Here is a 24,665-nt window from a genome sequence, read left to right as displayed (position 1 = left end):
AATGCTCTCCTGGCTCTTCCTGCATGTACTGTCAAGCCTCTGCAATTGATCCAGAATGCAGCAGCGAGGGTTGTCTTCAATGAGCCAAAAAAAGCTCACGTTACTCCTGTCCTCATCAGGTTACACTGGCTACCAGTAGCTGCTCGCATCAAATTCAAGATACTGATGCTAGCCTACAAGACGACCACTGGCACGGCACCAACTTACCTAAACTCATTGGTTAAATCTTATGTGCCCTCCAGAAGTTTGCGCTCTGCCTTGTGGTACCATCCCAAAGAAGTTCAAAATCACTCTCAAGGACCTTTTCCTGGACTGTGCCCAGCTGGTGGAATGACCTCCCAATCTCAATTCGTACAGCTGAGTCTTTACTCATTTTCAAGAAACATCTAAAGACTCATCTTTTTCGCCTGCACTTAACCAACTAACACTAGCACTTTTCCTTTTCTTGTCTTTTAATTTTATATATTAAAAAAAAAAAAAAAAAAAAAAAAACCTACCTATGCGTTCTATACTAGACTAACTGAGACTTGTCATGGCACTTGTATACTGTTGTTGTTCTCTTGTTGACCTGACTGCTTCTATTGTTCTCATTTGTAAGTCACTTTGGATAAAAGCGTCTGCTAAATGATTAAATGTAAATGTAAATGTATTGAGCTTTGGGTGAGTAAACATGTTAATGACTGACACAGGTAGTAAGGCTCAATCCTTTAACATTAGTTCAGTCATGACAACTCCCAGAAAGGATTGTAAAAGCTTTATTGATAAAATTAGAAAACCACCAACCTCCTGAGGAGACAGTGGAAGTTCTGTAAAAAAAAAAAAAAAAAAAAAAAGGATTTACAGGACAAAACAAAATTGAGGTACAAAATTAAAATTTCACCACTGGCTCATAAGTGGATTTGCAAACATGTTAATGGATGCTAAATAAGAGAGCAGGACTCAGCAAACAATTTGACAGACTTTACTGAACACACATCGACTTACAAAATAGTGCAGGGTACAGGCTATATTTGACTCAAATGACAGACGGAGTTGTATATTTATTCTGTATGGAATGATTTCAAATATTATTTTCTTTTTTTTTATTTAAATGTTTCATAATTGATTAGGGCTGCCTGAAAAAAAATCGAATAAAAATGTTCTAGCATTATTATTCTGAACAAGAAAAACTGATTCTTTGTTAAAACATCAATATCTGTAGGCCTACTTGACTTTAGAAGTCTGATGGTGGGTTTAACTCTCAGCTAAAGCAGATGACACAACTGTAGCTTCCTCTAGTGACTGAACAGATAACAGCACTGACATCAGTGACTTTAGATGCATCTTTGTGACTTTTATATTACATTTACTTTGCAATAAACTTGAGCTAATATAACTTTAATGTCACTTATTGATACTTTCCCTTCAGCCATATAATTCTAGTGTCTTTGGAAACCCTTTTTTATTGTCCTTTTTGAGCATTCGTTTGACAATAAGTAGCTTTGCAGTTACATGTCAACTAACTCTCATTAAAGTATTAGTAGACTGTTTGATTAATCTCTTTATTGTGATGGTCTCCCAGCAGATACTGACTATAAGTATTTTTGCAAGTATGTCAACTTATTCTAACCCTAATCCTACCAGTCTACTAATACTCTATTCAGGGGCTCCTCTATGGTTTATGGACCCCCTGAGCAGCATATTTACTTTGGCCACCTCTGTAAAAATCGTGTGAGGCCAGTAGTCCAAATCATTCATAAGTTACAATGTGTTACGTTTTCAAATTAGCAAATGGAGTTGGGATAACATCTAGTGGTCATTTCAACAAGAAGGTAATTAATTTAACAATTTCATGCATTATTTCATATTATATAATATTGTTTTAGTGTTGAGATCAACTGAAAACAAGTGTTTTAGTGTCACAGACAGAGTCTGGACAGGCCCTGATCTGGAGAGTACATATTCATGTCATCTGATAGCAGTTCACTGGTTTGAAAATAATATGATGACAGCATTAAATTATGATATTGTTCTTATTCCATTTTCACACAAACACACAGTGATGAACACAGTCACAGACTTTCAGACTAAGAAATCTGACCCTGAATACTAGAGCACCACAGTGGTGTCCCGAGCTCTGTCCTGGATTCACTTTTTACCCATGACTTAATTTCTACCCACAGCTCAGATTCCCTCATTAAAATGTGCAGAGGACACAACAGTGATCAGTGCTGGGACAGTCGTATGTGAAGAGATCTGAAACATAGGTCACCATACCAGCATTAATCCTGGGACGTGTTTGTGTATGGCAGTTTTCTTTTTACAGTGCTCTGAGTGAAAGGGGATTTTTATAGATCAGTGTTTGGAATAAATCATATGGCATGAAGTCTACCAACTGAATGATAAGCACAAACCCTGCCCTGTCATCGATTGTTTTTTTTACTACCTTAATTACATAGTTACCTTTCATGAAATTAAAAAGCCATGGACCCAGTCACAACAAAATGTAATTCTTTCTGGCATGAGGTGCTACCAACACTATATAACCATAGCATACTATAGAGCAGGGTTTTGGTTCATTGGTAAACGAGAAGCATTGACGCCGACGAGGCGAGAAGACAAGAGCAGTTTGGAGATCTGAAGCCAACGAAGATGCTGATTTATTCAGTCAAACATTAAGAGTCAAACATTCAATAAGTTACTGTAGAAAATACTGTACCATGCATGTCCAGACTAGGCTATATTTGATTCCATCACTGTCATTTTAAAATTTCTTTATAAATAAATAATAATAATGATGTGGTTGTGTTTGCTGGAAATGACAGTCATATGTATTTCTGCAGGGAGTTGTTACACAAAATAGAAAAATCCCAATTGAAGTTATTTAAGCCAAGCCATTGAAATTGTCATTGCCCAATATAAAGTAAATTTTATTTAATTTAATTTATTTAGCAATGAGTCTTATGTACATATATAAGTAATGCACATGTTATATTGAATAATGTTTTTGACACTGCTGAACCGACAATGATTCTCTTGTATCTTTTAAACACTCAGTGAGAAATACTGCCTTATAGCTCAAATGTCAAGCTATGCCCACGGCTTTGGCAACAAATTCCTTCCGAACAGCCCCACAAATACCAGAATATCATTAGACTAGTGTAAAAAATGAAATAAAAACAAATTGGTTAGACGATTTCTCAGTTCATTTGCTTTCCATACTGTCTTTTCTTGCAGTAAGAGTCTGCCTTTACAGAAAATACAGGACAGGAGACCAAAGACTTCAAAATAAAAGCACAAGTCAGAACAAAAAAAATCAAGACATAACAAAACCAAAACCTTCACAGCACATCAACACACTGATTAGAAGTCTGTTAAAAAATTCACCAACCTTAACCCTAATCGGTTACTGACAGAGATAGACAAATTAAAACTGTTCCTTTTATTAGGTGTTTCCGATGAAGTGAAGTCAGTATCATTGACCGAGAGAGATTGTGTCTCTCTACACACTGGAGTTAAAGGACAGACAAATTATCTGATACTGTGGATGTTTGGACTTAAAGACATTCTCAAAGCTCAAAAAAAAAAAAAAAACACAATCATAAACATCAGAACTAGAGACTTTGGACTTTCTGAAGTAACAGCAGCAGAACAGAAAAGCCACTCGACATTTTCAGTTTCACGGTCTATTCTGAGTAGAGAATTACTTGTTTCATATATGTGCATCTTTTAATATTAAAATTATAGTCATAATTGAGAGTTATGTTAAATCCACAGATTATAAAGTACACATATATCCATTTATATAATTACTATAAAATTTGACCATTTAATTAAATTATAAATAACAATGAATTAAAGTCCTTAAAATCATCAGTCTAAAATATGTATATGAATTTTATTTTGCCATCACTATATAAATTTAGTATAAACAACTTCACACTGTTGAGCTCAGTTTGACTAGTAACACTCAGTCCTGAGGAGAATCATTTGAGGCAGAATATTTCCCTTGTAATCGTCATTAACATGTTTAATGAACATAGAGAGATTACAGTTAAGCATCATGAACATGCACAAAAACAATTAGAAACTTCAACAAAGTGAAAGCAGAAACCACAACAAAACAATCACAATAAAGCTCAAAGACCTGTTAATTACTAATACCACTTATGCACAGAATATCTCATGCGTCATGATTTGATCAAACACCCACTTAAAAATAATAATAAGCTAATAATAGATACAACAATGTGAAGTTAAAAAATCTTAGCCTTTACTCTCCAGAAAAATCCACGAAAACTCAATCACATACAGGTCTTGTACCAAATGTTTAAGGTCGATGCAGCATCTGTGCATAAAACTTAGTATAAAGTATTTATTTACATAGAAATACATTCCATATCAATTCATATTCAATTTCAAAGCATTAGTATCCAGTTATGAATTACCTTGGCACACCAGCTAATGAATTTCCCCTTTACACTATAAATACAATAAAGGAGGATTTGATGAATAAATGAACATTATGTATCACTGCACTGTCAACACACGGCACTTAGCACTGCTGTGAAAGTGATGTAGAGGGGGAAAACAAGAAGAGAGAGACTTGACAAAGTTTGAACTGAGACACATTTGAAATGCATGCTAGTAGGAGGTGGAAACTGCCTGTTTGTCCACATAAACGTGATCACACTGAAATGAAACTTTCCTCATTGTTGAGTGGAAAGGGTGTTTTAAGTGCATCCTACAGTCCACTACATGACTGATGAAGAATTTACAGTCCCCTGTTTACTGTACGCATCTGTTCTCTGATCAACCTGTAAATAAAACAAAATGACCATTTGTATTAACACTAAACCAACAGCTGTAATTCAATCACATAAGCTTAGTTTCATTAAAACAAATTTGTCTCATTTGAAGGTCTAAACTTAATAATTTGAAAATGTAACAAATAAAAGCTTGCAAAATAAACTCTACATTAGTTCAATTTAAAGGATTAGTTCACTTCCAGAATAAAAGTATCCTGTTCCTTTACTTCATGTCTTTCGTTTTCTTCAATCGAAAAAAAAAAGAAAAGTTTTTTGGGAAATATTCCAGGATTTTTCTCCATTAGTGGACTTCAATGGTGACCAGTGGAGTGAAAGTCCAATTTGCAGTTTCAATGCAGCTTCAAAGGGCTCGACATGGATCGCAACCAAGGGATAAAGGGTCTTAGCTAGCGGAATGATCAGTCATTTTCTAAAAAACATTTAAAATATTTTTTTTATACTTTTTAATCACAAATGCTCATCTTGCACTAGATCTGTGATGCATTGCAGTCACACTTGGTTAGTTCTTTGTCTGTGTACTTCAGTTCAGAAAGGTAGGGTAGGGCAAAAAAAATCCTGTTTTACTTTTTGTAAAGGGCTTTTGACTTTCTTTGCACATTCACATTATAAACAATGGTTTGGCACTTCGAGTAACTTTTCCAACGTGATTACATAATGCCTGAAGTAGAGCTAGTGCAAGACAAGCATTTGTGGTTAAAAATCAGGATGTTTTTATTCTAGAAGTTTACTAATCCTTTAAAAGTTGCTTAAATTTCCTATCAAACTTACACAGTGCTGTTTTTAAAGACATCAAACTCAGAGATAATGAATACATCATGTACACTGTAGATTACTTTAACCCCATAGACACAGTACTATAGTGAGGCTCTTCTGAGGATCTCTTACCTGAAGTTGACAGGTTCTGTTTGTACAGCTTCTTGAGCTTAAAACCCAAGCCATCCACCAAATCGTTTTAGCCAGTTTTCACGGTCTAGTCTGTAAGAAGGAATTGGATCAGAGAAAAAAAATCAGTGTTGGCTGTAACAAGTTGCAAATTCGTTACCACATTTCTGCTATTACTTTTCTACAAAAATGGTAACAGATTACACTAACATTAACATTGCTGTGATCAGACTAGTGACTGATTCAAATAACATTCATACACTTCTGTCTTTGTGTTGTAGTGTGACTACAAAAGGATCTATAAATCCAGTCTTTGTAAGGGAAAAAGACGAGGATGAGTGTATGGTTTACATTTATTCCTACAAATTAGGAATAAAACAGATCTTATATCCCACAGTTTTCATAGAATAAATGTCAAGTAGTAAAAACATGATTTTTAATAAAAACATAACTCTTTTGAACTCAAAACTCTGTAAGCCTGAACATGAAAAGTTATTTATTAGCACATGAGATCTCATGTGAATGCACTATATTAGACAAAAGTGTCAATATGTGTGTTGGGGATTTCTAATGTACAGTAACTGAAAGTAAAATAAATGATGTTGAACGTGACTGAAAAGACAGAGACATTGATCATGTGATGGTGGACGACTGTGAGCTGAGCCTAGTATCTGCAATGATTTTACCAGGAGTGCAGCATTTTCTTACAGTCGACACACAATTATCAGTCTGTCTTCAGTACAATCATTTTCTTCTGTTAAAGCATTTAATGAAGCTATTGTTGTAGTTGCATGGTTTCTATCCTGACCTTCTTTGTGTCAAACATTTTATTAATCGAGTGATTTCCCTCATACCAGTTTAGCACAAACCCAGCCTGATTCAATGATTTGACTCTGATTTTATGTCAGTTGCAGTGTTTAATTATCAACAAGGTGGGGCAAGGTTTGTGCTTTACTAGTTTGGTGAAACAGGCAAATTCATTTTAAATTGTTGTTCTGACACAAGAACTCGATTTAATAAAGATTAATGAAAATGTTCCTTTGACAAATATTTGAAAGACTTTCTATGTATGAGGTATAGGTAGATCTCTTTAATCCAACAAAGTGGTGTTTACTCACCTCAGTTCACAGCCTGATCCCTGTAGCACCTCAGTGAGCTGCTTCTTTGAGTTTCCTATTTTATTGTTACTCAGATCAAGCTCTTTTAGAAAACACAATGATGTCTTCTTATCCAAAGACTGAGCCAAACAAGCAACATCTGTAATGCCACAGTCATTTAGACTAGAAGGAGTCAGACAGACAGAGAAAAAGAAGTCTTAAAAACAAATATCAATAACAAACAACTCTCTATAAATACACTGTATACTCAGGCTCAAAAAATAAAGAGTATAAAATATCTTGTTTTAAACTGATCGTTACTAATTTTGACTAATATATAGAGCTCCTCACCTCAATCTCTCCAGTTTACAGTGTGAATCCTTCAGTATGTCACATAAGTGATTCACTCCTTTGTTTTCTATTTTATTCCCACTGAGGTCCAGTTCTCTCAGGTGTGAAGGGTTTGATTTCAGCGCTGAAGTCAGGATGAGACACTGTTTCTCTGTAATACTGGTCCCACACAGACTGAAGACAGAGAAAAGAAAAAAAAAGACTCAGTTCTTTGAGTACATATGTCATATATCATTAAACCTTGGGTATTATTTCATGGAGCAGGGTTCGATTGTCCCAAATCATCCAGAACCAGTGCCTGGAATCAGTATCTCAATTCAAATACCTCTGATATCTGATTAGAGATCCAAACCAGAAATTATGGCCAGGATAGCCCAGACTACAATAGCACTTAAAGACTAAAGCCAATATAAAGGGACAAGAACATCACCCTTAAATTAAATCTAGGCATATTCATGTTCCAGTTATTTTTATATTCCTGTATGCCTGTAAATCATGGACACTGAAAGATGAACTAGAGAAGAAAATTCAGGCTGTGGAAATTCAATGCTGTCTAAAGCTTCTGACCATTAGCTATTAGGACCATATGACTAACAAAGAAGCGCAAAATTACTATTATGTAGCATGGAATGTTACTAACGCTAGTTTTCCAAGTTTGCATTGTGGGTTCATCAGTAAATCCTTGAGGTTTTTCACTCCAGAGTCTCCTAGTTGATTATCACTCAGGTTCAGCTCTTTCAGGTGTGATGGGTTTGATTTCAGAGCTGAAGTCAGGATGAGACACTCTTCCTCTTTAATTTTGCAACCACATAGACTGTGTACAGAAAGAGAGAGGACAACAGCTTAGATCCATGACTATCAAGTTTTTGAACATTTACAGTAGCCATTTAGTTCCCCATAGTTAATAAGATTACTAACTAAAGTATTTCCAGCTTGAACAGTGAGTTGCTCAGTACAACACCAAGGTTTTCAACTCCAGACTTTCCTAATAAATTTCCACTCAGGTCCAGTTCTCTCAGGTGTGATGGGTTTGATTTCAGAGCTGAAGCCAGAGCTGAACAACCTTCATCTTTCATATCACAGCCTCTGAATCTACATTAAGAGAAAGAGAGCAGAAAAGATAACTCTATTCTTTAAAGCCATATCATCTTCATAAACAGAAGAATGCTGCAGAACATTTCATAAATATAATTTTGACTTGGGATCTTTACATCAAATTAAAGTGTTTTGATTTAAACCATTCAGACGATTAAGCATACGTGTACAGTAGATGAATGTTAACTCAATCTCACCATTTTACAACAACAAATGTATTAACGTGCAGAAATATACAAATATAAAACTACATACTTCAATTTCTCCATTCTGCATTGCATATTTTTTAGCAGAGGAGCTATATTCCTAATTCCAGAGTCTCCTAGTTTATTTCCACTCAGATCCAGCTCTTTCAGGTTTGAGGGGTTTGAATTCAATGCTGAGATCAGAGCAGCACAACCTTCTGCTCTAATATTGTTATTATTCAGTCTGCAGAGAAAGAAAGAGTTTACATTAAGTTTCCAAAACTTCTTTAAAGTACAACATTGACAGTTTATATACTCACTTGAGTGTGTCGAGTTGACAGTGTTTATCCTTCAGTAAAGCAGCAAGCTTTTTTAAGTCTGGTTTACGTTCACTCAGATTCAGCTCTCTCAGGAGTAACGGGTTTTTACCCACAATTCTAGTCACATACTGACAGGCTTCATCTGCATCAGGACCCAAAAACCTGCAGAAGAGAAGATGAAGCAGGATTCGGTTCAGTTTTCAAATATTTTTGGTGTAATGAAAAATATCAGCTGATTCTGATGGGGAAAAACATTTAATTTTGTTTATCTTAAATTTACTTTGATGCAGGAGATTGTATTAATTTAGAAAAAACAAACCTGACCCCTGTATAAGGTTTTATTTACAATGATATTAAATTGTTATTTCATAATTGCACACCTATTTAGATTTTAAATTACTTTGTTATAAAGTGTAAGCATTGAATATTCATAGACCAACAATAAAAATATTCTCTCTCTGTTGTTTATTGTTACAGGCCCCAACTCAGCAGATCGTAACATTTGTATATTTTTTATATTTGTATTTATTTTGTATAATTTCATCACATCTCACCTCAGTGTCTTCAGTTGACAGTTTTTATCCTGTAGTAAATCATTGAGCTCCTTCACTCCTGATTGTCCAGGATCATTTCCTGTGAGATCCAGCTCTATCAGGTGTGAAGGGTTTGATCTCAGAGCTGAAGCCAGAGCTTTATAACCTTCTTCAGTGATACTGCAGTCTGAAAGTCTAGAAATGAAAATTTAAAATTCATCTTAATTTATTCCAGAAATTAAATAAACTATATAAATCCCTAAAATGAATTATATGTTGCTTCTTGTACAAATGTATTAAATGTTAATTCAAACCAAAAACTGATGACTGAATATGGAGAAAAACATTGGCCCAGAAAACTTTATGTTAGACATCAATTCACCTTAAGAGTTCAAGTTATTTCTTCAGGGATTCAAGTGTTTATTACTCTACATGTCTAAATATTATTTATCTGGATGATTCAGGACATACAAGCCACTCCACCTCAGAATGGCAAAGAAAAAGAAAATTTAAATTTTAGAATTATCTGAATTATAGTTCAGATTTAAACCTCTTTTGAACAAAACAAAATGTTACATATTTCACTCAGCTGAAGCAGTTCTGCATTAAGCAGTGGGATGAAATGAGACAAAATACCTCCACAGTGGTGTAAAACCTATAAACAACTACAGGAAGAGTTTGTTTGGGACAATCTGCAATGTCGAAAGCACAGAGACATCTACATTCATGAAAAGCACCACAACACACAAATCCTTACATATAATCTTAACATAAGTGTTAACTACCATACAATCTGTTGTGTGGCAGATTTACCATGTCCAAGTAAATAAACTGATTCTCACTGTACACTATGACTACAACTAACTTTTAAATCACTAAATTATAAATGTAAATAAAAGAAAAGCAAAGGCATTAAAGCATCTAAGTATTATGCACTAAGGAAAACATGTATCTAACACATTAAACAGCACACATATCTGACTGGGCAAGCTTTTTTAAATGATATGCTCATGAGTGACCTCTATAGTGGCTTGACTGGAAAACTGTTAAAATGATCTCTCCTTCCAATATCATTTTCTAGTGTAGATCTGAGCTTCTGTCAGCAGTTTTTATTAAAGCCTAACCCTTTAACTGATGACAAATGGAAAATCAAAGCTAAAGTCGTCTGGTATCAAAGTTGCATGAGTTCAATTTTGAAAATTGTGTGGTTCAACAATTAGACTGACATGTCACTTTTCCACACAATGAGAAGTATTCAAAGTTAATTTGAGACAATATAGTGTCTGGTAAATGCACCATTATCAGTGGTGCCTTTCAGAATAAGGTAAAAAATAGTTACTGATAATGTCAGTTAGGCATCATCATACAAAGAAAAGAAAAACACTATTTTGTTTATTTTCACACAACTTACCTCAGTATCTCCAATTTACACTTTACATTATTCAGTCTGATGCAGAGGTGAATCACTCCTGAATCCTGCAGATTATTATTATTCATGCTCAACTCTTTCAGATTATTATCTGATCCAAGAACTGTAGCAAGAGCTGAACAGCTTTTGTCTGTTAAATTACAATCATTTAACCTACAAAGAAAATAAATCACAGTTTTATGCAATACATTACAATGCATTTCTAAATACAAATGTTACATTTAATTTCCAGCTACTACATACATATGAACAGTAAATATTCTGTGAAAATAATGAGTTACAAATACATTACTCTTCAAAAACTAGCATTTACAGCTTTAATAATATAAATTACTTATATCATAAAAATTTATGTATTCCTCCCTTTTCTGATCAGAGAAGAAAATGCATCTTTACTTTCTCATCTGAATAATTTATCATCTGACAAAAGCATGTATTTTTCTTCTCTGTAGTTTACTACAGTAATATTTTAATTCACCTGAGTTTTTCCAGTGTGCAGTTTTTATTTTCTAAGCCATTCTGGAGTTTCTTCACACCTGCATCCTGCAGATTATTGTTGCTCATGTCAAGCTCTTTCAGACTGGATTTTGATTTCAGGACTGTAGCGAGAGCTGAACAGCTTTCTTCTGTTAGACCACAATCACACAGCCTACAATGTTTGACAGGAGGGAGAAAATTTACCAACACAAGGTACCTAATGCCAACATTATTGCACTTTACTCACTTTACAGTTAATATTGAAGTATTAAAGATATTGTAAATATACAGAAATAAATGAAAATAATACTTACTGAAGTTTATTGATCTTACAGTGTTTATCCTGCATTAGAGAAGCAAGCTGCTCCACATTTTTTAGTTCTAGTTTAAGTCTACTCAGATTCAGCTCTCTTAGGAGTAATGGGTCTTTCATAATGGGTTTTTCACTGAGAACTGTAGTCAAATACTTACAGGCTTTTACTGCTTCAGGACTTTGTAAAAACCTGGAGACATAGGATGAAATACATTAACATTACATTCAATTAGACATGAATATCTTAGAATTATTTACATTTTCCATGAACATGACAAAATGCATGATCAAACAGACATTTATTAGTAACATAGTGAAACATGTACGTTCCCCTACATAAATAATAATAAATAAATGAACAGAACACCTGCTAGACTTCCACTTGTCAGTCGTCCATGATTTCAGGTTATGATTTGTTTGCCAAGTCCAGGTTAATATAGCGTTAAACAAAGCCTATGACTGGATAGTGATCAAGGCTCTAAATTATTGCAGAATAATGAACAACAAAGCAAGAATAATATACCATTGCTTAACTTGCAATAGTAATTTTTTCTGTATGTGCTGCGAATTAAATAGAGTTGCATGCAAATATGAAATCTAGCTCCATGCAAGATCTGATGTGAAATGAAACTTCATCAGCTCCGGATAACCACTAATATATTTGCATTGTTTATATTTAACACTACTGTAATTGGAGTAGCCTTTCTTAAAAGCAAAAAAAAAAAATTGTAATTACTCAATGACATTTGCTGAACAATTTTCTTTTAAGGTTGGTTAATTGATAAACCATAACATACCTTCTAGCCAATCAGTATTTTTCCCAAGCTTGTGAAATGCTCTTTAGTCATATCAAAGCTTCAATAGATGTTTATTATAATGGTTTAATTTTCTTACCGTTAAAGTTTTGAAACTACTACCATATATTTATAAGAATACTCACCTCAGTTTACATGATTGACCCTTTTTTAGTACATTAATGAGCTCCTTCACTCCTGTTTGTCCAGGATCATTTCCTGTGAGATCCAGCTCTATCAGGTTTGAGTTTGACTTCAGAGCTGAAGCCAGAGCTTTGTAACCTTCTTCTGTGACACTGCAGTTAGAGAGTCTACAGAAAAGATCAAATGTATTAATTGTAGTCCAATTCACAAATTATGTCTAAATCATACAGTACTTCATTATTATATTCCTGGCATTAAAGTGATGGTTTGTGTTTTCACAATGTGCAGATGCACTCACTTTAGTATTTCAAGCTTAGATTTCTTCAGTCCCTCACAGATCACTTTGACTCCTGAGTCCAGCAGACGGCTGTTGTTCAGGTTCATCTCTTTCAGGATGGTTTTGGAGGAGAGAACAGTAGCTAGAACTGAACAGCTCTTCTCTGTCAGCTCACAATTATTCAGCCTGAACACAAAATCAATATTATTTGTTATTCAGAATAGATCAAATTATCAGATATTCATATATTTTCACTTGACCTGAGAAAGGCTAAAATTGCTCTTTTGATATTGTTGCAGATACAGCATCACAAATTTTAGTTTCAAATTTCATACTCAAAAAAACTATTTTGATCCTTTACCGCTAGAGTAAATAAATAGATAACAATACTGATCAATGCAGTTTTAAACCAACAACATTTCTACTCAATCCTAGTCCCACTGAGTTACTCTTAGAAAGGTTAGAATATTACTTTGATAATCATTAGGATGCTTCAGAAATTATCTGGCCAACCATTACTATTAATCTGCCAGTGACAAATCAAGAACCAAGTATGTAGCCACAATATAGTTAGTGTTATGCTTGATAGCAAAGTGACAACCATTTTACCTGCCTTCACCCACAAAAGTTTGCAGATACACAGTAAATGTGACCACACATCAAAAGAGAAGATTTAATGTCAAAAAAAATTATCCCTTACTTTATTTTCTTTGTTATGCAATAAGAGTCCCTCAAAAGTGCTGAGAGTTTCTCCCAGTCTTGGTCTCCAAGTTTAATTGTGCTTAGATCCAGTTCTTGGAGTAGTAAAGGATTTGTACCCAGGACTTTAGTAAGATACTGATACGCCTCCTCTGCATCAGGACTTGCCAAAAAGCTACAGAAATTTAAAGATAATTATTATTTGATAACGGTTTACCTTTTACAACTCTTCTCCTCATCATGGTTCCAGTGTAATATTTAAATTAGTTGTGATAATTGCATATCTTAATTCACTGCGAAAATACCCTTTTCAGAGAATAAATAAATCATTTGTTTACATTGTTTATATAACAAAACTTGTCAGACACATGGAATTCAATTTTGTGACTGTTGATTTTTTTATTGCAATTCCATTAATTCCTCTTCCTGTTATTCAGTTTCATATCAACTAATCTGTCCCCTCTAATATGTTTCAAATAGCTCAATAAATTTATGTGTCTTTTAAAATGATTTAATGCTGTTATTACCTGATGTTCATTAAATAACGCTTTCCACTTCCTAGTAAATTAAAAAACCACTTTAATCCTGATTCTCCAGGATAGTTTCCTTTGAGATCCAGCTCCATCAGGCGTGAAGGGTTTGATTTCAGAGCTGAGGTCAAGGTTTCATAACTTTCTCCAGTGATACTGCAGTGTGAAAGTCTGTAAATGGAAAAAAAGGCTTATGTTATGTACAGCATGTTCTGCGCACATAAATCAGTGGCGTAGCCACGGGTGTGCCAGGGTGTGCCTATGCCACCCACAGTGGCAGCTGGCACACCTAAAAATAGATGCAGAATAATTTTTTATAGTCTCAATAATCTTTTTACTGAACTTGGGCTATTGTTGTTTACTCAGAAAATATATATGTTTTTAAATCAACCCTTTCACGCGTAAATTACAAATATTTTAACTGACCCCTTGTTTCCATGGCGACGCGTCATGATTGTCACAGATGTATCGGTATTCGTTTTATTTCATTTTTCATTTTTTTATTAAAATATATACACAAACTTGATTAGATAGTTTTTGCTGCTTCCCTAGACATCAGTGTGTATTTTACAAACTAGCAATGTATTGTTTTACTAGTGATTATGTATATTTAAATGTATGAAACCTAAAATAAACATTATGTGGTTGAAAACACTGCATATAAATTGTGATATTTGACAAGCGCTGAGCGCGTCCGTCTCTGGCTCAGTGCCAGCCAATGCGCAAAAGCTGTTTGAATCTGGCAGTTCTGTGATGCCACTGAACGTTCTAAATCATACTCTCAGGGGCACAGAAATAAGAATCCAATATATGGTGCAATAATGCTAAAAATTTTAAAATGTAATTTACATTTTAAATTATTTTTGTTAAAATATATCTGCCGACATTCGGACTGCCAACCAATCAGCAAACAGCAGCTGACTGTGACCCCAGCAGTCTATGATATAAACAGATAATTTTTGATTGCACATTGCTAGAGCTCCTTTCTTAATTTTTTTTAGCAAAAAAACCTTGGCTTGATCATGGACAGCCGGACACAAGGCCTAACCTTACACCTGATGAGGATGTTTTTCCCTCCCCGGGCCCAACATCAACAGACAGTGTTGCCAGATTGGAAATGTCCAAGTATCGTACCAGAAGTTCAAAATGATCGTATTTGGAAGAAGATTATTACATTTAACAATTAACTACATTTTGACACAACCTGCAAATTACCCACTAGGAGTATGGTTGGACGGAAGAAGTGCGACAAAAATACTATCCCATAATTTTGCACAGTAATCTGACAATAAATGTGGTACACCCAGATTTTCATATGCACACCCAGAGTCTCTTTTCTGGCTACGCTACTGACATAAATATAAGTAAACTGTTGTTTTAAAATAAAATCAAAACCTGAACAGAAAAATATATTAATATGAAAAATATAAATAGAAAAATAGATAATATAAAAAATAGCAAAATGTGCCTTTGTGCCTTCGTCTTCATATTTGAAAAACTATTGGCCAGTGGGGTAAAAATAAATGCATATAACATCTGCATTTTTAAAAATCATTCTGTTCCCTTAATTTTAAATCAAATAAAAGTATAAACACCTTAATAAAATAGAATAGAAAACTAAAATTTATTTTATTTGTTATTTGTTAAAATAAAATGAAAATATAAAAAGGTAAACATAAAAATAAAAACTAATATAAAATGTTAATAATAAAACTATTATAGTATATTATATACTACAGTAAGATTATTTTAATTTGAATTTCCAAATATCAAATGCAATATTTAAAGATAACAACAACAAAAAAAAAAGAAAGAAAAAATCAGTTGAAAATACCATTTCACTAGTAATAGTGTTTCAGTCAATCAAACACACTATTTTGAATATTTGGGCCCCATAATAACTTTTATGGTATCGGTTTTGCCATATCAGTCCGAGGCCAGGTCTGACAATGACTCTCAAGATGAAGCTAATCAACCTGAACCACCTTCACCAGCATGACTTGTGCAATAAATGTCACAGTGTTAATTATTTTATACCTCTTTTATAAGCAGTCATTAGAAAAATGTTGAGAACACAACAAAAGATAAGTGTTCAAAATAAACTTTAACCACTAAATTATTTTGCCTTTGGATGTCCATATAATGACACAATGAATCAAACAGTGTTTTCATGATATAGTGATAGTCTTTCTAGCCTTACCTTTGTTTAAGGGAGAGCTCAAGTAGCCAGTATGTGAACATTAAATAAATGTGCAACATGCTAATGTATCTACATAACAGAAATAACGGCAGGACTAGAGAAGAGACATTTAAGACTGGCGTGTTCTGTTGTATAGATTAACTCTGGCATGGATTCCCTGCTTTACAGATTGTTTACATACAATAATAGCTATAAAAGGATAATAGATCCCTTTAATAAGAAAACACAAATGAAAATGCTCACTTCAGTTTCTCCAATTTGCATTGTGGATTCTTCAAAAGCAAACAAATATTCTCTATTCCTGACTTTCCGAGTTTATTTCCACTCAGATCCAGCTCTATCAGGTTTGAAGGATTTGAATTAAATGCTGAAGTCAGAGCCGCACAACCTTCTTCTGTAATACTGTTTTTATTCATCCTGCAGAGAAAGAAAGAAAAAAAAGAAAAAAAAATATTCAATGTATCTCAAGACCTACTTTACAGCAATTACATCTTTAATTGTTGCTGATTGCATTGAGCCTCATTCATGAAACACATGCAGAATTAATTTTGTTTGTAAACCATAAATTGGTCATAAACCTATTTTGAAGTAAATTTTTGGATTCATGAAAGTGTATTTCTCTGCTTCCAACCACATGTAAATGGTGTTTAAAACTTCCAAACATTCTTTTTTTTTTCTGGTGAACTGATGACTTTGCATTTTGATAACACTATCTATTTTAGTATCTAACACTATTTATTGTGAGTCAAGAAATTGGCTTCAATTCAAGCTCTGATTTACCATCAGGACTACTAGTGTTTAAAAGATAAGTGTGGATTGCAATATACTTGAATTATGTTGGTGGTGTTGAGGAAGTGGACATATGCCAAAACAGCTGATGCTGGAGCAAGGTGAGTGACTGCTTATATACAGCAAGTAAACTGAAACTTTAGAGTTCACTCCACCTGAAACTGTGTTCAGAATTTCATATAATAACAAAATGTATTAGTCAAAGAGTAAGTTAAATGTCAGAAATTTCATTCATTAACAAAAATGAAATCAGCTGCATAAACCAATTTCCTTTTAATTGCAGATGAATTATTCTGAACGCCAGTATTATTGGTCTGAATTTACTATTATATTTACAGAAGTTTCATGTATGAGACTAGTTTTTAAGCTGCTCTGGATAAAAGTGTCTGTTAAATGATTACATATATTACAAATGTTAATCGTTACCAGTTAATGAAAATGCAACGCAAAACGAATAATTACTTTTGAAAGATATTTTATAAAGACACATAACTGCACAAAAATGAAAATCACATATATACTCACTGAATGATGTTTAGTTTACAATGTTTATCCTCAAGTAGAGCAGCGAGCTGCTTCATTTTATGTGTGTTGTCCAATTTATGTTCACTCAGATTCAGTTCTCTCACAAGTAATGGGTTTTTATTCAGAACTCTTATCACATACTGACAGGCTTCTTCTGCTTCAGAACTCAGAAACCTGCAGAATACAATATGAAGCAGGATTCAGTTCAGTTCTCACCTTTTAACGTACAATGACAATCTAAAAATAATGCTTAAATCCCTAGTAGTTTACTATAACATCACTTTCAACTTTTATGCAGCAACATATTGTATTTTTGAATTAATATTTATATAATTAAATTAACTGCATACATTTTAAGTATTACAACACATCTCAGTCTCACCTCAGTGTCTTCAGTTCATAGTTTGGATCCTGTAGTAAATCACTGAGCTCCTTCACTCCTGATTGTCCAGGATCATTTCCTGTGAGATCCAGCTCTATCAGGCGTGAAGGGTTTGATCTCAGAGCTGAAGCCAGAGCTTTATAACCTTCTTCAGTGATACTGCAGTTAGAGAGTCTAGAAATGGAAATTAAAATGTTACATTTAGCTGCTTTAACACTTATTCTAGAAATGTCTTGACTAATATTAACTGATAAAAAGAAAAACTAGTCAATTTTGTTCCTTGTACAAATTAATGTAAAAAAAATAGTATGAATATGAGCACAAACAAAATATCCAGACACCTTTAATTGGTTTGAAATCAACTTACTTGAGTTTCTCCAGTTTACATTTTTCATTTAATCCATCAGAGAGCAGCTTCACTCTTGAATCTTGTAGATTATTATTGCTCAGATCAAGTTCCTTCAGACTGCTGGAGTCTGAGCTGAGAACTGAAGCAAGAGCTGAACAGCTTTCCTCTGTTAGATCACACTTACAGAGTCTTCATAAATGTAAAAAATAAAATAAAATAAATAATAATAATAATAATAATAATAATAATGAAGACACATGAATGTATAAATATCTATGCTTACTTTTGCATATAATTTTGCACATCACCAAAAGTGTAAATGTCATGTGATTGCTGTGGTAATAATAATAATAATAATAATAATTCATTACATTTATTTAGCTCTTTTCTAGGCACTCAAAGTGCTTTACGTTGTCAGGGGGTAATCTCCTCATCCACCACCAGTGTGCAGCATCCACCTGGATAATTACTGGTGGAGAGGAGACAGAGTGATGAAGCCAATCAGAGGATATGGGAATTCTTAGGAGGCCATGATGGTCAGAGACCAATGGGTGAATTTGGCCAGGATGACGAAGTCACACCTCTACTCTTTTCTAAAGACATCCTGGGATTTTTAATCACCACAGAGAGTCAGGACCTCAGTTTAACGTCTCGTCCGAAGGACGGTGCTTGTTGACAGTATAGTGTCCACATCACTACACTGGGGCACTAGAACCCACACAGACCACAGGGTGAGCACCCCCTGCTGGCTTCACTAGCACCTCTTCCAAAGCGTAGCTGATGGTCAATTGTACTCACTTGAGTATCTCCAGCTCACACACAGGATTCTTCAGTCCCTCACAGATCTTTTTGACTCCTGAGTCCAGAAGACGACTGTTGTTCAGGTTCATCTCTTTCAGGATGGTTTTGGAGGAGAGAACAGTAGCTAGAACTGAACACCTTTTCTCTGTCAGCTCACAATTATTCAGCCTGAACACAAAAACAGCATTTTTTAATATTCTGCACTTATTCAACAAACATTAGACAAACAGCTCTTTATATTGGATCACACATGACAGACAGTATTTTATAATAAATAAACAGAAGTTGCAATGTATAGAATCATGTTGACTCACTTAATTTTCTCCACTTTGCTATGAGAGTCCATTAAAAGAGCAGAGAGTTTCTCTCCGTCCAGATCTCCTAATTTATCTTCACTCAGATCCAGTTCTTTCAGTAATAATGGACTTGTACCCAGAACTTCAGTGAGATACTCACACGCTTGCTCTGCGGCAGCAGTTTGCAAAAACCTAAATTAAAATAGATTAACAATTTATATCACATAATCTTAAAATTGTATGCCTTTTGTAGCCCGATTCCTCTTTAAAGAGTCCAGCTAATGTATGTAAAGATGGTACTCAACCAGAATAATACTTTCACCACTGCCTTCCCACAGCGACAACATTAGGGGTATTTGCTGCCTTTAACGGCTAAGTGGCGCTTTAACCAATGTTTGAATTGAGAGGGGCGGGTGCTGATGGGGGTCAGGACCACTTATAAGCATGAAGAAAATTTGATTTATAGTGTACATCCAAATTACTGAACTTAATAATTTTAAGACACTCACTTCAGTATTAGTTTACAGTCTGTTTTTTGTGGTACATCAAGAAGCTGCTTCACTCCTGATTGTCCAGGATCATTTCCTGTGAGATCCAGCTCTATCAGGTGTGAAGGGTTTGATCTCAGAGCTGAAGCCAGAGCTTTATAACCTTCTTCAGAGATACTGCAGTCTGAGAGTCTGTTAAACAAAAATAAGCTGTTTATTGTTTGTTTGAATAAAGATTAGAAGTGGATTTAACATGCATTATGACAAACTACTAAGATCAACATGAACTAAACCACATTTAAATAATTTATTCAGTTAAGTAATGTATTACAATACTTAAAATAAGTGACGTGTGAAAAGTTAAACTGTCCAAAGAGTGAAACTGAAATTTAAGCCACTGTTTTCATTTTCAATTATTTTGGTTAAAGGAACATTAACAATTGTGTATTAACATTCAGAAAATAAAAATACACACTTGAGTTTCTTCAATCTGCATTGTGGATTTCTCAACAGATTACAGATCTTTACTATTCTTGAGTTTCCTAGTTTATTTCCACTCAGATCCAGCTTTATCAGGTTTGAAGGATTTGAATTAAATGCTGATATCAGAGCAGCACAACTTTCTGCAGTAATACTGTTATTATTCAGTCTGCAAAGAAAGAAAACAAAGACAGAAAACATTATTTAGTTTGTTTTAGCCATAAACAACTAAAGTAACAAAGATGCATTTAAATGATGGTTCATCTGATAGCCCTCAAAACTTTAAAGAACCGTAATAACAGCATTTGATGAGACTCTAAAAATTATTAGATGCTTTGCAGAGCATATAATCATATAAAAAACTCACTTCAGTGTGTTGAGTTTACAGTGTTTATCCTGCAGTAGAGCAGCAAGATTCTTCAAATTTGAGTCTTCTAGTCTACTTCCACTCAGATTCAGTTCTCTCAGGAGTAACAGGTTTTTACCCACAAGTCTATTCACATACTGACAGGCTTCTTCTGCATCAGGACCCAAAAACCTGCAGAAGAGAAGATAAAACAAGTTAAATTCAATTCAATACTAAAAATATAAGCTAACTTTGTATTGTTTTTGATTATTTTTGATGCAACAGACTGCAATAATTAAATAATATTTCCATAAATAATAATATAAATAATAAGAATGATTTGATTATTATTATTATTTTTTTTGTCATATCTTACCTCAGTTTTAGTTTACACTCTGGATCCTTTACAGAATCAAGAAGCTCCTTCACTCCTGATTGTCCAGGATCATTTCCTGTGAGATCCAGCTCTATCAGGTGTGAAGGGTTTGATCTCAGAGCTGAAGCCAGAGCTAGATAACCTTCTTCTGTGATACTGCAGTTTGACATTCTTGAGGAAGACAAAAACAACAGTATATATTAACTACTCATTGAATAATGTCAAAATTTAATTACCAGGTATAAAAGTCCTATTCTGACTTAAGGGTATCCCAGAGGGGAAAAAAAACTCCTGAGGCAAAGTATCTCATTAAGAGTGTTGCAAATAGTTTTTAACAGTCACCCTTCCTTAAGTGTTTATACTAAGTGATTGACTGTAGTTTCTGGCAACACATGGCAATGGGCGCTGTGGTTACTATAGTTACTACATCTCACAATAAACAAAACAAAACAACACAGTTGTACAAATATATTTGCGTTATGGAGAATACCAAGAGCACAGAAAACATAAAACTCGACTGTTGCGAGACGATGGTACTGTTACTGATGGTAAATCCGATACTCCCTCAATAATTGCATATCAAAATGAGTGCAATTTTAATGATTGTGCAAATTTTAATAATTTAAACACGTGCCTAATTAGATCATAAAAAATGTGCCTTGGTACTTCCTCCTCTTCAGTTAAAACAAAATCAGTCACGACGTCTGAGTTTAAAATGAATTAAGAGACCATTTGGTCTCTTAAATATATTAAGGTAAAAAGGTTAGAAAGGACTTTGTAGAAACACTTAAGGGAGCACTTAAATAATTATATAATAATAATTAATGACAGCCTTAAGGTTCCTTGAGGTGACCTTATGTTTCTTAATTGCAAGTTTCACTAAGGTTACCCTTACACTTCTAACTAATGGATTTCTTAGCTAAAGGCCTTTCATGCATACCTGAGTATCTTTAGTGTGAATAGTGAATTTCCCAGTAATTTGGAGATTTCTGCTACTCCAGGGTCTCCTAGTGAAGTCTCACTCAGATCCAGCTCTATCAGGTTTGAAGGGTTTGAATTAAATGCTGCAGTCAGAGCAGCACAACCCTCTTCTGTAATACAGATACAATTAAACCTGTAAAACAGAGAACAAAAAAGAGAATAAAATCTAAGCTATACATACAACTTTTATTCCCCAGTTGAGATTTTCATAAATCCCTTTTTTTGCAGCACTGTCCATTTGTTATATGTTTAGATTTACTTACTTAAGCTTTTCCAGTCTACATTGTTTATTCTCAAACAGAGTCGAGAAGATCTTCATTCCTGTGTCTCTGAGTTTAGTCCCAGTCAAATCCAGCTCTTTCAAATTTGAAGGGTTTGAATTCAAAGCTTCAGCCAGTACACGACAATCTTCGTCTGTGATATAGCTATTATTCAGACTGAATAAAGAGAAAACTAATTTTCAGTTTTAGACCCTACTTTTATTATTACATGTATTATACATGACAATGGATGATGGTAATATTATAAAAGCACCATATGGTAATTCAATCATCAAACAAATAAAAAAACACTCAGCAGCAGGTTAAATACTAACTAAAATGTATCATCATAGTGGTCAAACTTACACCAGTTTGTTCAGTTTACAGTGTTTATCCTGCAGTAGAGGAGCGAGCCGATTCAAGTCTAGTTTATGTTCACTCAGATCCAGTTCTCTCAGAAGTAACGGATTTTCACCCACAACTCCAGTCACATACTGACAGGCTTCTTCTGCAGCAGGACCCAAAAACCTGCAGATGAGAAGATGAAGCGAATTCAATTTGATCGAAAGATTTTGGTGTAACAAGCAGACTGTGTTCTATATCATATTTCTGTAATTTATTTATCTGCATTTCATTTATTTTTATTATTTCATCACATCTCACCTCAGTGTCTTCAGTTTACAGTTTGGATCCTGTAGTAAATCATTGAGCTCCTTCACTCCTGATTCACCAGGATCATTTCCTGTAAGATCCAGCTCTATCAGGTGTGAAGGGTTTGATCTCAGAGCTGAAGCCAGAGCTTTATAACCTTCTTCAGTGATACCACAGTCTGAAAGTCTAAATCAGGAATGAAAATAATCCATTATGCTAATTAATCTATTATTCTGGAAATTAACTGAACAATAAATGCATCTTCCTCTTAGTTTCTTAACAACTCTTTCCTACTACTGAGATTTTTTTTGGCTTTCTATGTATTCACTGTTATACAGTAGGGGGCACTATTATACATCTTCTCAAAGAGTATTCAACATCTGTATCAAAACATGCAGAAGCAAATAAGAGCAATAGAATATGCAACCAGACGCAAATCTAAAATAAAGTGATCATTAAACATTGTTTACTATTTGCTGTAGCATTGGCATACTATTTGGCAGAAACATGATTCTGTTTAAACCGTTTGCTTTTTGATTTGAAGTGTTGATAAAAAAACAGAATTTATCATGCAGAATGCAATGATTATTATTATTATTATTGTTATTATTATTATTTTTTTTTATTTTTTGTTAAAAAGCAGAACCTCTGTTGTGTGATATTCACACCAAAATAGTATAATGGCCATTAAAATGTTGTGAAAATAAAATTTTCAAAAAACTGTTGGAGGTGACTGGCAACTTTTTAAAAAAGCGCTGGCAGTGAAAGAATAAATGTGAAGAAACAAACATCAGCTCACCTGAGTTTCTCCAGTTTACAGTTCTCTTTCAGTCCATCAGAGAGCAGCGTCACTCCTGAATCCTGAAGATTATTATTGCTCAGATCAAGTTCCTTCAGACTGCTGGAGTCTGAGCTGAGAACTGAAGCAAGAGCTGAACAGCTTTCTTCTGTTAGATCACAGTTACTAAGCCTGAAAATAAACAGCTTGTAAATATATAGACATTCTTACATTTGCTGTAGTTGTAGTGCAGCTGTAATATTTAGTGAGTAGTGATAAGTGAGAAAGCTTTGGTTTCAAGATGGCTGAACAGCAGGTACCAGGGTGTGACGTCTGACAAACAAAACTAAAAACCTTAAAGATTGACTACTGCTTGTGGATTTAGATATAGTGTATTACGACTGAACCATCAAGTTATCATTTAAAGAAAAAAAAGCGCCTAATAATGCCAAAACCAAATCAAAGACGGGCGGGCAGAGCCGATAATACTTCAGAAATACTGAAGGAACTCAAATTATTTCGAATTTAAACGGCAGGAAATTTCGGTGTGCTGAGGAAGGAGGTGAGCGACATAAAACTGAATTTCGAAGAATTAAAAACAAGGGTGAATGACGCCGAACAGAGGATTGCGGACAACGAGGACCGTAATATGGATCTGACTAAGGTGATGTTTCATCTGAGGCGCAAACAAAAGTACCTTGAGGAGAAGTGTGAGGGTCTGGAAGGCCGTTCACGGAGAAATCATTTAAGAATTTACTCTGTACCGGAGAAAAAGAAGGAAGTAATATGATTGAGTTTATAGAAAAGCTTATTCGTGAGCAGCTTAATATCCGGGAAGAGATTTACATTGAAAGGGCGCATCGCGCTGCAGTAACAGGTGTCTCCACGGGACGTGCCGCGGACTTCACCAGATCAATCATCGTTTGTTTCCGTAGTTTTAAGGAGAAACAATGAGTGTTACATGCTGCATGGTCTCTAAGGGACATTCGGATCAAGAATCAACAGATATATTTTGATGAGGATTACACT

The 24,665-nt window shown here is 34.3% G+C and overlaps 1 protein-coding gene and 1 long non-coding RNA gene across 2 annotated transcripts in view; one reads left to right on the top strand and one right to left on the bottom strand.

Annotated features, from left to right (window-relative positions):
- LOC132159554 (uncharacterized) overlaps positions 1–24,665 on the bottom strand; it is a 1,375,546-nt gene that overhangs the window by 1,166,767 nt on the left and 184,114 nt on the right. Inside the window, exons 14-30 of the mRNA XM_059569099.1 lie at positions 23,658–23,828; positions 22,871–23,044; positions 22,574–22,735; positions 22,211–22,384; positions 21,907–22,080; positions 20,967–21,137; positions 20,612–20,782; positions 16,378–16,551; positions 13,932–14,105; positions 13,406–13,579; positions 12,727–12,891; positions 9,293–9,466; positions 8,739–8,900; positions 8,489–8,662; positions 8,057–8,230; positions 7,779–7,952; positions 7,139–7,312 (exon numbers count right to left, since the gene is read on the bottom strand). Coding sequence (XP_059425082.1) covers positions 7,139–7,312; positions 7,779–7,952; positions 8,057–8,230; positions 8,489–8,662; positions 8,739–8,900; positions 9,293–9,466; positions 12,727–12,891; positions 13,406–13,579; positions 13,932–14,105; positions 16,378–16,551; positions 20,612–20,782; positions 20,967–21,137; positions 21,907–22,080; positions 22,211–22,384; positions 22,574–22,735; positions 22,871–23,044; positions 23,658–23,828 — 2,916 coding nt within the window. The remainder of the gene's footprint in view (positions 1–7,138; positions 7,313–7,778; positions 7,953–8,056; positions 8,231–8,488; positions 8,663–8,738; positions 8,901–9,292; positions 9,467–12,726; positions 12,892–13,405; positions 13,580–13,931; positions 14,106–16,377; positions 16,552–20,611; positions 20,783–20,966; positions 21,138–21,906; positions 22,081–22,210; positions 22,385–22,573; positions 22,736–22,870; positions 23,045–23,657; positions 23,829–24,665) is intronic.
- The window catches only part of LOC132159593 (uncharacterized), a 200,473-nt gene that overhangs the window by 164,396 nt on the left and 11,412 nt on the right, over positions 1–24,665 (top strand). The window lies entirely within an intron of this gene.

Source organism: Carassius carassius, chromosome 16 (genome assembly GCF_963082965.1).
Source record: "Carassius carassius chromosome 16, fCarCar2.1, whole genome shotgun sequence".
Classification (NCBI taxonomy): domain Eukaryota; kingdom Metazoa; phylum Chordata; class Actinopteri; order Cypriniformes; family Cyprinidae; genus Carassius; species Carassius carassius.
The sequence above is the reverse complement of the archived record's forward strand: the minus strand, read 5'-3'. Positions and strand labels throughout refer to the sequence as shown.